Here is a 14,392-nt window from a genome sequence, read left to right as displayed (position 1 = left end):
CCTGGCAACTACCTAGAAAACCACACAAAACATCTTAGCAACCACATATTAGTCCTAGCAACTACATTGCAGCACCCTGACAACCACCCTGAAAACCAAAGCAATTGTGCAGCAACGTGCTAAAAAAAATCTTACACGACAACACCTTAGTCACTGCATAGCAACACCCTGGCAACCACCCAGAAAACCAGACAAAACACCTAACCAGGCATATCAGTGTCCTAGAAACCACATAGCAACTACCTGGCAAGTTGCAACCACCCTGAAATCCAAAGCAACAGTTCAGCAATGTGCTCAAAAAACACCTTACACAACACCTTAGCAACTGCATAGCAACACCCTGAAACCACACAAAACCCTTTAGAAACTACACATCAGTGTCCTTGCAGTTGCATAGAAATACAAAACATAAAAGTACTAAAACAGAACCAAACACCCAAGTAACCGCATATCAATCAATGCCCTGTCAACCCTCAGAACACCAGCAAATGCAGAGAAATGTATTAAATACACAGAGCATCTTAGCAACTGTATAGCAACACCCTGGCAACAACCCAGAAAACCACAATACACCTTAGAAACCGCATAGTTATGCAGTTAACCACCCAGAACAACCTTGCAAATGCATATCAGTGATCTAAAATTCACATAAAACACCATAGCAATTCTTTGTCTAGCAACCACACAGCAACACCCTGGCAACTGCTAAGACAGGCCAACACCCCTCACATGTTCTCCAGAAAATGTCAAATTAATACACTCTAAAAAATGAGTGTTTCAACCCATGTTTGGGTCAAATATGGACAAACCCAACCGTTGGTTTAAATGATTAAATTAAAATTTTAAACCGAACGGTTGGGTTTGTCCATATTTGTCTCAAACATGAGTTGAAACAACCCAGCATTGTTTTTAAATCACTTTAAATCTTATATGATGACAGATCTTTTACAAAAAGTCAGACCATGAGCACAATTTGTTCCTAAAATTGAACATACAGTCAGTCCAAGTGTTTTTATGGAAGGACATCCATGCAAGCTTGCTCTTAGGAGTGTGAGAACATCTATGCAAGCGGTTATTGGGAGTGCGAGGACCAGTGGAAAGATGGAGAGCCAGGCACAAGCTGCCATGTCGAAGCCACTCCCCAAACGGGCATTGTGCATGACTGAGCCGATTCGTTTTCCCATGCTGTGACGCAGGAACACGAAGCAGCGCTCATAACCATGGCTTTCTGATTACTCTCAATGACCGAGACACACTGACTCTATATACAGAAGGCAGACTAGTTCAATTAACTCTAAATGTACTGTAAACACATGACTAGGCTAACACGACAGGCAAATAAATTGATGTTAAATTGCAGTGAGGTCTCGCTTTTACCTTGATGGGGAACCCAGCCTACAGAGGCTCGCCACTCAGGTCAAATGTATTTCGGATTTGAAAGACATTTAAATCAGTCCCTAAAGAAGAAGCCAGACCACAAAATGTTCTCACAACTGTACACGGTCAGAAATAGGGGTACAGTAGGAGTCCATTTCTGTCCCCCAAGGTACAATCTACACTAACGTACCCCATAGGGCTTATTATTGGACCTCAAGGTACATATATGTACCTTTTTGAGGGTCAAAAAGCATTAAAAGGTACATATATGTACCGTTTCTTTTAAAGGTTAAGGTACAATATTGTACCCTTGAGGGTACAGCCCCAGTGACAAGCCATTGTACCCCTAAAGGTACAATTATGTACTTTATTTTCTGAGAGCGTATGTGTGTGTGTGTGTGTGTGTGTGTGTGTGTGTGTGTGTGTGTGTGTGTGTGTCTATTTAGTAGAAGCAGGAAGAACTTGAATATAATTTAACAGCTTAATTTCACTGTGTACACCGATTACATTAATGCATGCAGCAACTCGTGATCTTGGGTGTAGACAGTTGCGTTGGGGAAATCCATTTTTTGCATTGCATCCCATTCCCAGCACAAGAACACAAAATAATTACGGCTTACAAGAACAAACAAGTCTGTACAAGGAACTTTCATGTTACATTTATGATACAAAAGAAAGATACACAGCTGAAGAAAAAGTATATCCACAATGTAATAATGAAAGCTGTATGTTATGCATTAATGGATGGCAATTCTTTCATGACCCCCAGTAATGGAAAATAAGTATCTTCAATGACTTTTAAATAGATTAGTGGCAAGAATTATTACAGCTCTTATAGTTTTGATCAAACTCCTAACCCTTAGTATAAAAATTCAGTGCATAACTCGTCCTGATGTTTGTGCTATAGACATGACTGTACATCAAATCATGTTGAGAAGAGCTTGTGATATAATTTTCCTAAGTGATTAGAAAGGAGAACAACTGCACATATACATATAAATATATATATATATATATATATATTAAAAAAACTCACAAAATACTGTAGCAATGGGCTAAGAAACACTTTAGCAACGGCATAACAACGACCTGGAAACCGCTCTGATTACCCTTATGACTGCTTGCCAATGTTCTAAAATGCACACAAAACACATTTGCAATGCATAGCAACGCCCAAACAACTTTAGAGCAATTTGCTAAAAAATCCTGACACAAAACACTTTTGCAACTGCATAGCAACACCATAACAACTTTAGAAAAATCTGCATAAAAACCCACCTTAGCAACTGCGTAGCAATGGCCTAACAACTTTAGGGCAATGCGCAAAAAAAAAGTATACTCAAAAAACCTTAGCAACTGCGGCCTAAGATCTATGTGCTAAAAAAAACATCACCAAACACTTTAGCAACCGCATAGCAACACCCTAACAATTAGAGCAATGTGCTAAAAAAAAACCCCACAAAACACTTTAGTAATCGCAAAGCAACACCCTAACAACTTTACAGCAATGTGCAAAAAAATAATATACAAAACACTTTAGTAACCGCATAGCAACACCCTAACAACTTTATAGCAATGTGCAAAAAACACAACACAAAAAAACTTTAACAACGCATTGCAACACCCTAACAACTTTATAGTAACTTGCTAAAAAAAATACCACAAAACACTTTAGTAACTGCATAGCAACACCCTAACAACTTTATAGCAATGTGCTAAAAAAAACACAAAACACTTTAGCAACCGCATAGCAACACCCTAACAACTTTATAGCATTGTGCAAAAAACACACCACAAAACACTTTAACAACGCATTGCAACACCCTAACAACTTAATAGTAATGTGCTAAAAAAAATACCACAGAACACTTTAGTAACTGTATAGCAACACCTTAACAACTTTATAGCATTGTGCTAAAAAACACCACAAAACACTTTAGCAACCGCATTGCAACACCCTAACAACTTTATAGCAATATGCTAAAAAACACCATAAAACACTTAATTTAGCAACCGCATAGAAACATCCTAACAACTTTAGAGCAATATGCAAACAAACAAACAAAAAAACACACAAAACCCCATAGCAACTGAACAGCAACACCCAAACAACTTTACGATACAATGCGATACAAAACTATACAACTTTAGATCAATGTGCTAAAAAGTCATACACAAAACACATTAGCAACCGCATAGTAATGCCCTGACAACTTTAGTCCAATGTGCTAATAAGGCCTACACAAAACACTTTAGCAACTGCATAACCACCCCCTTACATCTTAAGAGCAAAACACAAAACACCTTAGCAACCGCATAGTAACGCCCTACCATCTAAAAGAGCAAAACACATTTGCAACCACTTAGCAACACCCAACCAACAGCTCACAATACATCCTAGCAACAGCATAGTAATGTGCCAAAAACACAGGAAAAATTGCATAGCAACACCCTGGCAACCACCAGAAACACTGTATGCAGGGGAAAGCACTGCTCACATTTTCTTAAAGCTTAAAAGCTATGTTCTTTCAAATCCCTCTCTTTCCAACCAGAAGAAATGAAAGTAAACTTCACTGTGACTTCACCATGTCATGAGACTTGCTCATGAGTTAGCTGTCAAATAACTTCTCGACAGCAATCAAAACATAAAGCAAACTCAAACATAAACTAGCAGTTAAACTGGCAAGCTATGCCAAGAGCCTGTCAAAATATAAACAGACGATAAGGAACACTTGTTTTGTGTCACATCTATTGTTGGTATCTTATGGAAGGAAGCCAGCAAAGATAAAGAGCAAAGAGTCTTTACCGTAAATTATTGTTTTTACTCTATTCACTCAAGGAAGTGCTACTCCAAAGGTTTATTTAGGGAAATCCATCATTAATTAAATGTGGTAATAAAGTGGCATCTGCAACTGTCATTCCTCGTGACAGAATGCACCATCCGTCTATGTGTGGTATCAAAGTTATCTGGTCCAATAACAACAGCAATCTAGATAGCTAACAGCATGATGTCATGGCCATTACAGAGATCAGGAAGTAAATTTGCCAGTTGTCAAATGCAGTCCATGTTGACTCTCATAGAGTGCAAATACAGCCAGATGTGACTGACAGTGATGTCGGACATAATAAACATTGTTCTCACGGATAACCGATAGCTAATAACCGGCTTATGATGAAAATGTGTCCACACATTTATTAATGAGGTGGACAAGTGACAAGCTAATCGTTATGTTTTCACAAAACAGAGGTGTTGCTATGCATTAAATCATCACATCGACAGTATGTTTGGCTTTAAATCTGTTCAATATCCACGTCAGAACCGCATTCTAGTCAGCTTTACTACAAGTCTCTCCTGTCAAAGCTCAGATAAGACCAACATTTTCCTGTTGATAGCATTAGCTCACCTCACCCACTTTGCCCATTTCCGAGTTTTCTTTTCTTTATGGAAAAACAAGACAAGCTGAAACTGTCGCTTTTAAGGTACTGACGTAAAGCCCAATTTATACCTCTGCGTCTAACTCACACCATAGCTATGTCGTAGGCTGTGTGTAGCACGCGTACCCTGACATGCACCTCTCTAAAAATGTAACAACGCATCAATTCTACGTGGACCGCAAGCGCTGTGATTTGTCTGCTAGAACCCCTCCATCAGGTTTCACATGCTCCCTCTGCATGTGTAATTGCGCGTCAACACGGACAACGACGCAGAAGTATAAATGAAACCGACGCGTAGCCTACAGCGTTGAGGCTCTGGCGTAGGTCCGACGCAGAAGTATAAATCAGCCTTAATGGTGACTGTTCTGGTCTGTCGTAACTGTGACTTTAGTAATGAGCCTGGAATCATGCGATTGATCTGTCTGTTCTTGTGGTGTTCATCTCATCTTCAGATGTTAAAACCCTCAGATATTAGCGTGACTAGCCAGGCAGAACATTCCAGCCAGGTACAGCATATCGTCTCCAAGGGGAGAGGACAATTCAATTCCTGGCTCACTAATAAGACCGTATCATACTACTGAGACTGCTCTCTTTAGAGTTACAAATGATTTGTTCTTATCATCCAATCGTGATTGTATCTCTCTATTAGTGTTACGTGATCTTAGTGCTGCATTTGATACTATCGACCACAACATTCTTTTGAATAGACTTTGAATATTTTGGAATAAAATTATGTTGGCATTAGTGGAATTGCATTGGCATGGTTCAAATCATATTTATCTGACCATTATCAGTTTGTAGCAGTAAACGAAGAGATGTCTTATCAATCACAAGTTCAGTATGGAGTACCTCAAGGCTCAGTACTAGGACCGTTGCTTTTCACCCTGTAATGCTACCCTTGGGAGATATCATTAGGAAGCATTGCATTAGTTTTCACTGTTATGCTGATGATACTCAGCTGTATATTTTTTTGCTCCCCGACGAAACTTATCAATGCACAAAATTAACGGAATGCATAGCTGATCTAAAAAATTGGATGACTAGTAATTTCCTACTATTTAATTCTGAAAAAACAGAGATTCTAATTATTGGACCAAAAATATGTCTAATGCTTGATGGATATTCTGTCAAGTCTTTGTCGTCGTTTAGGAACCTGGGTGTGCTCTTTGATACCAATCTTTCATTTGAACGTTTCTAGCATCTGTAAAACCGCATTCTTCCATCTTAAAAATATATGTAAATTACAACATATGACAAATGTGAAAAAGTTAGTTCACGCGTTCATGACCTCAAGGCTAGATTATTGTAATGCTCTACTGGCTGGTCGCCCTGCACGCTTAAAAAACAAACTCCAGCTGGTCCAAAAAAATTATTCAGTGGCTTAGTAAATATCACAGCAATAATTCACTTTTTTAACTTCATAACCTACCAATAACATACCAAAATAATTGACTAAAAATCCAAAGGTTAATTTTGTCTAAAATGTACAGTATTTAAGTTTTTTTCACTAAAATAATTTAGTATTTGAGTAACCAATTATTTATTTAAAATACACTTTATAGAAATCTCTATAAAATTATGTTTAAATAGGAAAAGTCCTAATCACGGCACACTTTGATTTGAATAGCAATCCAACACGTGGCAATCAGCCGCCAACAGGCAGTGGGAACCACCTGTAAATCCGCATTTGCAACACAACCGTGTCAGCTGAATCAACATGGAATACAAAGATGGATGATATATCTGCTCCCACACAGGCTTTATTGCAATTGCCTGTTAAGCCATCAACATTGTTCAGATCTATGTGCGAAGGGGGCGGAGGGTGCAACAGAGGAAATGATGACGGTAATCCAGACTGAGAAAACCCATTGCACAAAGCATCCTGAGCACAATAGCACGGTGGTCTTTCTCTTTCATGTGCTCACCAGAGGGGGGTTACATGTACGTCACTAATGCAAAAAAAAAAAAGAGGGGGCTTCTCAAAAGAACCTCATAATGAATTCGAGAAAAGTCTCGAAGCAACATGGAGCATGTTTGTTAAAGTAAAGGATTATGTACGGAGAGCCGGTCATTATTGCAAAATAAAATAAACCCAAACAAGTTGTTTTGCACCACCCTAAAGGGGTTTATTCCAGTTGAATTTTCATTAAAATACATTAAATATGGCAGTGTTGTCAATTTTGAATTGACCTGTAAATTATTAAGTGCTGGGGCACATTTAAAACCTTTACTTTTAACCTTTAAAACTAAATGTTTTAATATGTGTCTTAGTTTGCATTTTCATTGCACATTTCTCAGTCCTTCTTTATAGCGCTCATCCCCAGAGCCAGACTAAGAGCTTTTAGCTTAATATTTAACCACAGATAACATTAACTTAAAATAGCAACGGATGCTCTTAATGATACATCAGTTCTGTTGAAAGCCATGCTTATCACTGCACAAAATAAGTTTATGGTCCTGTCTACTTTTATCTAAAAACAACCAGCTAGACTATTAATAAATAGACTGCTGAGGTAAGAACTGTACTTTGGGCCTCTTAGCTAAGTGGAAGTACAAGAAAAGACAATTTAATAATTTAAGCAAATAAGCAACAACCAGCAAACGTAAAGTGGATGTAGTTAGTAAATAATGTGATCAAACCAATATTTTGCCTGTCACAAACACTGGTTTAAAATGGAGAAATTATACATAAAATAAACATCTATAATCAAATCTACTTTTCTACAAACCAGATGCGCTCGGCCAGGCTGGTTGCTCATAAATCAAATGCTTAATTTAATTTGATTTGAGTACATAAAAAAAAGACTTCTGCACAATAATCAAAAAAATGCAGAACAGGGAAGAAAAGAACAGTTAATTCATCTGGAAGGCCAAACAAATAACAGTGATTGCTATTGACAGTGCCTAACTGTGCAGAGCTCAACGTGGCAAGGCATTGGGCCTAACCATGCTGAAAGGAGTTGCCTGGCAACTGTGAGCTCTTTTTCTCATTTTCTCTCTGGACTTTCTGGGGAAAAAAACGTGAATGAAGTATATCTGCCATCTCTCTAAAGAGGACCAGTGCAGTTGTCACAAACAGGGATGATTCGGGGAGTCATTTCTTGCACTGTGAGGATAAACAAATAAGTTGTAGCAAATCTGCTGTGCTATTTTATGCATTTTACATGCATTTCCAGCTTGCACATTTGATATTTACAGTAGTCTACATTATAAATTAGAATTATACAATTCTTCGTACATGTTGACATGATTGAACTGCCTGGCGGACAATAAAACGTCCCAAATACGTGCATTGAAAAAGGCACCCTAACCACTCATGCAACAACAAAGAAACACTCCATCAACCACCTAGAAAACCCTAGAAAATGTTTTTAAAAAAATAGTTTATAATTCCATTTTAAATAATAATTACATAAAAATTATATTCTAAAAGTATTTGGTTAAGTAAATAAAGAAAATAAATAAAAATATAATTATTCATTATTTTTGTAGTCACATTTGGATATTAACTGCCTCCTAAACAACTCTTATTAGATTAGTCTTAATGAAATGATTAAAACAGTCATCCATGACCATCTGTTAAACATGTTATGCATATTCTGATGGTTATGGATATGTGCGCTCTTCATGTATATGTTAAGAGGCTTTCATCTTTCATTCATTCCCACTATATCTCTCTTTTTGCATATTGATGCCATGCATAAGAGCGCACAGAGCAGGTTGTACGCAGTTTTGTTTTCAAGTATTCCTGGACATGCATAAATGCGACAGCTCTGCCAGCGAAGCACATGACAGACCCATGTGCTTCAAAGTGTTATGTGATCAAAGTGCTTTTCCGCAGGATAGTATTATACTCGCACTAAAGCAAAATGATCAGAGTCTAAGGAGTTTAATATAAACGGTTATTATTCCTGGGTCTGTCATGATCTTAAAGGGACTTAAAAGGGACTTTGTAGAAAAGTAGATGCCCCTTCTTACATGATGTTATATAACATTTCTCAGGTGTCCACCAGAATCTGTATGTGAAGTTTCAGCTCAAAATGCCCCACAGATCATTTATTATACCATGTTGTAAAAGCCCATTTTTGAGTGGAAGGAAAAACATGCAGTTTTTTGTGCATGTATCTTTAAATGCAAATGAGCTGCTACTCCCCAGAAGAGGGCGGAGCCTGTACAGCTCATGCCTCGGATACTCTGGCAAAAATCGAAACATCTGTTTGGTTTTGATTATGATCTCTATTGGGTCACGCTCACGTGACATTGCAGTTCTTCATCATCATGAAAGTTTATTATCGGCATGCGTTCTAAAGCCATATCAGTCTAAACTTCTGATATTGGCTTTACTGAGTGCACACATCCGAAGCATGCGCACAGAAAGCTGTCTGTCAGAAAATTCTCTTTCATGTCTTACTGCGCTTAAACTGTCAAATACACATAAGGTTATGTCAAAAACACACAACATTCATATAAACACGGTTGGTTATGTCTGTGAAAGTATACAGCAATGAAATTTATGCGTTTATTAGATATGTGTATTAAATTGACAGCAGCATAATATGCATTTTCTACTTCTATATATGATGTTAATATGAATCAAAAAACAAAAGAAAAACAGAAAATCACTCACTACTCTTGACTGAATAACTTTAGTCGTTTTAATAAGAATACACTTTCTTACGAGGAGATAAACATGGCGGACTGTGTACAGCTCACTCAATGCGGGGTCTATGCTAATAGGGCAGAGTCCGTCAGCAATCGAGAGTCCTAAGCATTTGCGACGTCACATTGCTAGAGTCTGCAAAACGGCTTGTTCTGAGGCTACATCTACATTAATCCGGATACATTTGAAAACGGCGTTTTCGTTTATAAATGCTCTCCGTCCAAACTAGCGTTTTCAGGCGTTTTCGGACGTTTCACAGTGTGGATGAGAAACTTTTGAAAAACGCCTGAAAACGCTAAATTCACCTTACTGCGCATGTGTAAAACCCCACAAAAGATCACTGATATGATTCAGATGGAAAAATAAATAATGAAGTTATCGCGCAATTCTTCTGACAGGATAATTTTATTTAGTAAAAAATCTCACCACTCACTGATGCGGTCCAGGTCGCACGCAGTCACCATATGTTTGGTCTAAAACGCGACTGCTCTCATGTATTGCCACAGGACATCAAATGTGAGTAAATTCTGTCATCTTTGCAGGACTGTGATATGAAGAGTGTGCAATGAATAATATTTTTATCAACAGTGTGAAAGTGAATAGCACATAACAGGCACAATACTGGTATAAACATGAATATCTATTGGTACAATATGCGTCACATGACTAAATTTACGTCATCGTTTTTAAACACCACCGGTTTCACAGTCCACACTACAACGTGAAAACGGCGTTTTCAAATGTATCCACTTTGGAGTGCGTTTTCAAAAAGCTTCGTTTTCATTAATAAAAACGCCATGTCAGTGTGGACGGAAGGCCAAAACGGAGAGAAAAATATACGTTTTCAAATGAAAACGTATTAGTGTGGACATGGCCTGAGACGCTGCTTAATGGGGATTTAAAAAAGAGGAGTATAGGTGGATTTTTACCATTATAGGGTGGTTGGGTACACACACTGCCGACACACATTTATGTTCAAACACCATGTAAAAGTAAATTTTGCATAATAGGTCCCCTTTAAGCAACATTTTCTGTGACTGCTAGCTAGCATGACTGAGGTAATTCTACGCAATTTTAATGGAGTTGGTCGTTTTGCAGCTCAAACTGCACAGGAGGATGAACTCCACTATCGTACACCCAAAACCTGATTGTTTCATCATTATACTTAGAAATCAGGCTTTCATACCGATCTGGAATCAATTTACCTCTTGAAGTATAGGGGTTTAAGTGGGATTAACTTGTTCTAGATCAGCGGAAAATCATACCCTTGCTTCTATTAATGCTAATTGCTTGCCAAGCTGGCAAGCCTTGGCCTAGTCAGCAAGCCTGTTTGAAAAAAGGAGGAGGGGGTGGGAAACCCAGATGGTTTAATGAGCATGAGCCATCTCTGTCTCAAGTTACTTTATTATAATCCCTGCAAAGGTCAGCAGGAAACAACAGGCTTATAGGAAATCAGAGAAGGTGAGTTATTTTGCAATCAGTGCCGCCTTGTTATTATTTACCTCGTCCAATGAAAGATCAGTGAATGGTAAGCCTCACCATTTAGCTATTACTGATGTCTCAAATGTCTTACTACTGCTCTTTTATGTGTAGCCCGGAGGAAGCACAGTATTAAGGTATTGCTACTGTAATTGTGAATTTCAGATCCCACTGACAGGCCATTTTAAAACCTGCTTATTACAACACCTCCCCAAGAAATATCTCAGTGTTGGGAAAAAGGAAGCCACATCGATTAACTTTACAAGGTGTATTTTGCCTAAGGAAATAGTTAAAAAGGCAGCCTTATTTGACTGATACAAATATGTTTTCATTTGCCACAAGAGCAATTGTTTAGTGTTTTCTCCATCAATTTAAGTAATCAACATTTGTATCTTGCATTTAAAAATCTAGTTACGTGCAAAAGTGTAGCGGCAATCAAGCCGCTCAAGATGAGACAAGGAACAATGGAGGCCATTACGGAAATTAAGAACCTTTTAAGACTGCCGTGCTTTGATTCAGTCACAGATGTTCTCATCATGAATAAATTATTATTTGTTGACTGAATACCTACAATTATGCTTCCCGTCAAGAACAAAAGACCACAAGACTGATATAGTTTTTGTTGTTTAATAAAAAACAAGTCTTTGGCAGATAAAGAGATTTGGCAATAAATAAAACGTAATATAATACATACAAATACATGCATGCTCACTCTCACACACAATAAATTAAGCAGTTTGGATCAGTGGGATTTATAATGTGACAATGCTGGAGAGAGGAAGATCACAGTTGCCCAGAATATAGTCTCTTTTCATTGTGGACATCTTGTTTACGACTTTGAATCGAAGTGTCCTCTGGCAGAGATCATCTTCCGATATACCGTCAAAGAAAAAGTCCTCATTGAAGATTGGATTGCGGCTCTTCCTGATAACCGTGCTGCGCTGTTTCTGGACTTTTCCGGGCATGATAGAGAGGCTGACGCTGCAGTTAATGCTTTTAGGGTCCACAGACAGAGCATACAGGCCTTCTGCGCTAATGAGGCGGACGCGCAGTCTCTGGTTTTCAGGGCAGTACTCTGCTGACAACCGCAAGGTCCCATCCCTTCCAACAGGCACCAAATTCTCTTTCATCACCCTCTCCCGGTGCAGAACCAAGTCCATGGGGAAGATGGCCGGAGGTGCCAAGCTGAAACCACACTGGAGAGGTTCTACAAGGCCGTCAGATGCTCTCCTCATGATGTTGGGGCTGTTGTCCGTGGAGCTGCTCTCGTCCGTCGATAAGGAATTGTTTCTGGACATGGCAGCCTTCCGGAGGTTACGGTAGAGGATTTTCTCATGGCTAAGCACTTTGAGGAGAGAAGACTTTGGTGGGCATCTGTTCAATAGAGGAGAACTGAAGGGGGAGGATTCTGCCGAGGAGGTAGTATCGCTATCCAGAGTTCCCTGTCGGTGCAGGGTGAAGCCTTTTGGAGAAAGTCTGGAAGCAAGAGCATTCAGGCTAAAGGAAGAGGGGGAGCTTGACGATGGCAGGATGGGGGAAGATGGCATGGAAGATTTGGAGCAAGTGTTCGATCTACTCCGGGGAAGAACCAAGGGGATTCCACTGGAGTTAGGGTCATTGTGGAAGAGGGACTCCTTTCTTCTGGTGTGGGGACTTTCCAGCAAGGTGCAGAAGCCATAGCAGGTTTGAGCTTTAGCTAAGTGAGGCAGGGAAAGTGCAGCCTGGCTTTGAGGATCAGCATTGGTGGTTTCCTCATCACTACAGCCATTGTCATATGGTCCATCCTCAACACTCTCCACCTGGATGATATGGTTATTGTGTAGCTCTCGGTTATTGACCTCTCTCTTTGGACTTCCCTTCTCACATGGAGACACTTGGATGCATGGAGTCGGCCTCCCCTGCTCAATACTCTTGCCCTCCACTGGGCTTGAGATCTTGGGGGGAATGCAGAACTCTGGGATGGTGTCCGGGGTAATGATGTTCGGACACAGCAAGCCTTTCTTGGCTTTCTCAATGGATGACTTGTCTCCAAACATGATGTCTCCGATTTTGAAGCTGTATTCCGTTACGGAAAGTGGCAAGTTGGTCCTTTCGACGGACACTCTGATCTTCTCTACCACCCACATGGGAATTCAGTTTGCACTCAAGTTAGAAACACTGCAAAAATAAAATATCTCTGGTTATAAGTCTGGTCCACTTAGTTTTATTCCAAAATTGTACATTAGGTGTCTGTCTTTATATCTTAATGCCAAAACATTTAGTATGCTGCTTACCTTGTGTACCCGATTCTCCGGTGAAGGAATTGAGTGTCTGTTCAGACAGGTCCTTGTTCTATACGCTGCATTAAACAAGGTCTTCAGGGTGATAGCCAGGAGTCTCTAATCAGCAGGCCCTCCTGTTAGACTGGCTTCTCTTTCTGACACATGTGAAGGGCTCTTGGCCTTTTATACAGAACAGCACTGTGGGCGGAGAGAAGGGCTATTCGATCACACCCACGAGTGGTAAGAGAGGGCTGCCCTGCTTTCAAGGCTACTGGTTCCTATAGAAACTCACAAGTCACGACACTTTAATCTAAGCAATCCAAGATTGGGAAAGGGAAAGGCCAGTCTGATAAGCAAATTGCAATGAAATCCAAAAAATTTGGCTGATAAAACAAAGGCATGTGTGTGTGTGTGTGTGTTTGAGTTTCCATTACTCTGTGCGAGAACTGTAATATTAGATGTGGGTTATAGGTTAATGATACCTGAATATGATGCGAATCCAAATGTCACTGGCATTTTTCCCGCAAAGACTACAGTATTAGTTATACCAGTGACGGAACACAGGCTTTGATGTATCTGGGTCAGCAAATACAAAGGTCTAAAGCAAATTTACTGAGCTTACAAATTCATTCACAAGCTAGGCACAATAATCCCTGGGTATGCCCTATAAAACTATAATGAAAAGGGGCCAGCTGATTGTTTGATTGGTCTAATAAAAATTATTGTTAATAATGAAAAAAAAACTGGCCTTTTTTCAATTCTTATTCATAGAGATATTTATATTGTCATAACCATATTTTATTCATATTGTTGAAACCACGTGTTAATGCAACATAAAACAGCATAAACTACTATGTACCAACATTTAAATTAATCACACTTTAAATTAAAAACACTTTGATTTAATTAAAAAGTTGCTGCCTTACATTTTTAAGTACAATCAACTTAGATGTTTAAGTCATTTAAACTTAAATTACATTAAACTGACTTAAAGTCGATAAAAATAAGTCGAATCTTGTTTAAATACAGTAATTACACTATTGAGCCTTCCGTTACACCTTAACCCACCCTTAAAACTACCCATACCACCAGACCTGTCCCTAACCTTACCCGTATCCCACCACAATAGCAGCAAGTGTTTTGCAATCCAATATGAACACAATAAGTACATTGTACTTTT

The 14,392-nt window shown here is 39.0% G+C and overlaps 1 protein-coding gene across 1 annotated transcript; it reads right to left on the bottom strand.

Moving 5' to 3' along the window:
- Positions 1–11,572: 11,572 nt before the first annotated feature.
- On the bottom strand, positions 11,573–13,369 carry c2cd4a (C2 calcium dependent domain containing 4A). The gene is made up of 2 exons (XM_084094435.1): positions 13,225–13,369; positions 11,573–13,108 (listed from the first exon to the last, which is right to left on the bottom strand). The coding sequence occupies exon 2, from the start codon at positions 13,075–13,077 to the stop codon at positions 11,704–11,706; it is 1,374 nt and encodes a 457-aa protein (XP_083950561.1). The 5' UTR covers positions 13,078–13,108; positions 13,225–13,369; the 3' UTR covers positions 11,573–11,703.
- Between the last annotated feature and the right edge of the window lie 1,023 nt (positions 13,370–14,392).

The sequence above is a fragment of the Abramis brama genome (genome assembly GCF_963993115.1).
Source record: "Abramis brama genome assembly, chromosome: 20".
In the NCBI taxonomy this organism is placed as follows: Eukaryota; Metazoa; Chordata; class Actinopteri; order Cypriniformes; family Leuciscidae; genus Abramis; species Abramis brama.
The sequence above is the reverse complement of the archived record's forward strand: the minus strand, read 5'-3'. Positions and strand labels throughout refer to the sequence as shown.

Bases quoted from the DNA above. Each gene is read 5' to 3' on its own strand.
- c2cd4a (XM_084094435.1), bottom strand. From the start codon at position 13,077: ATGTGGGTGGTAGAGAAGATCAGAGTGTCCGTCGAAAGGACCAACTTG.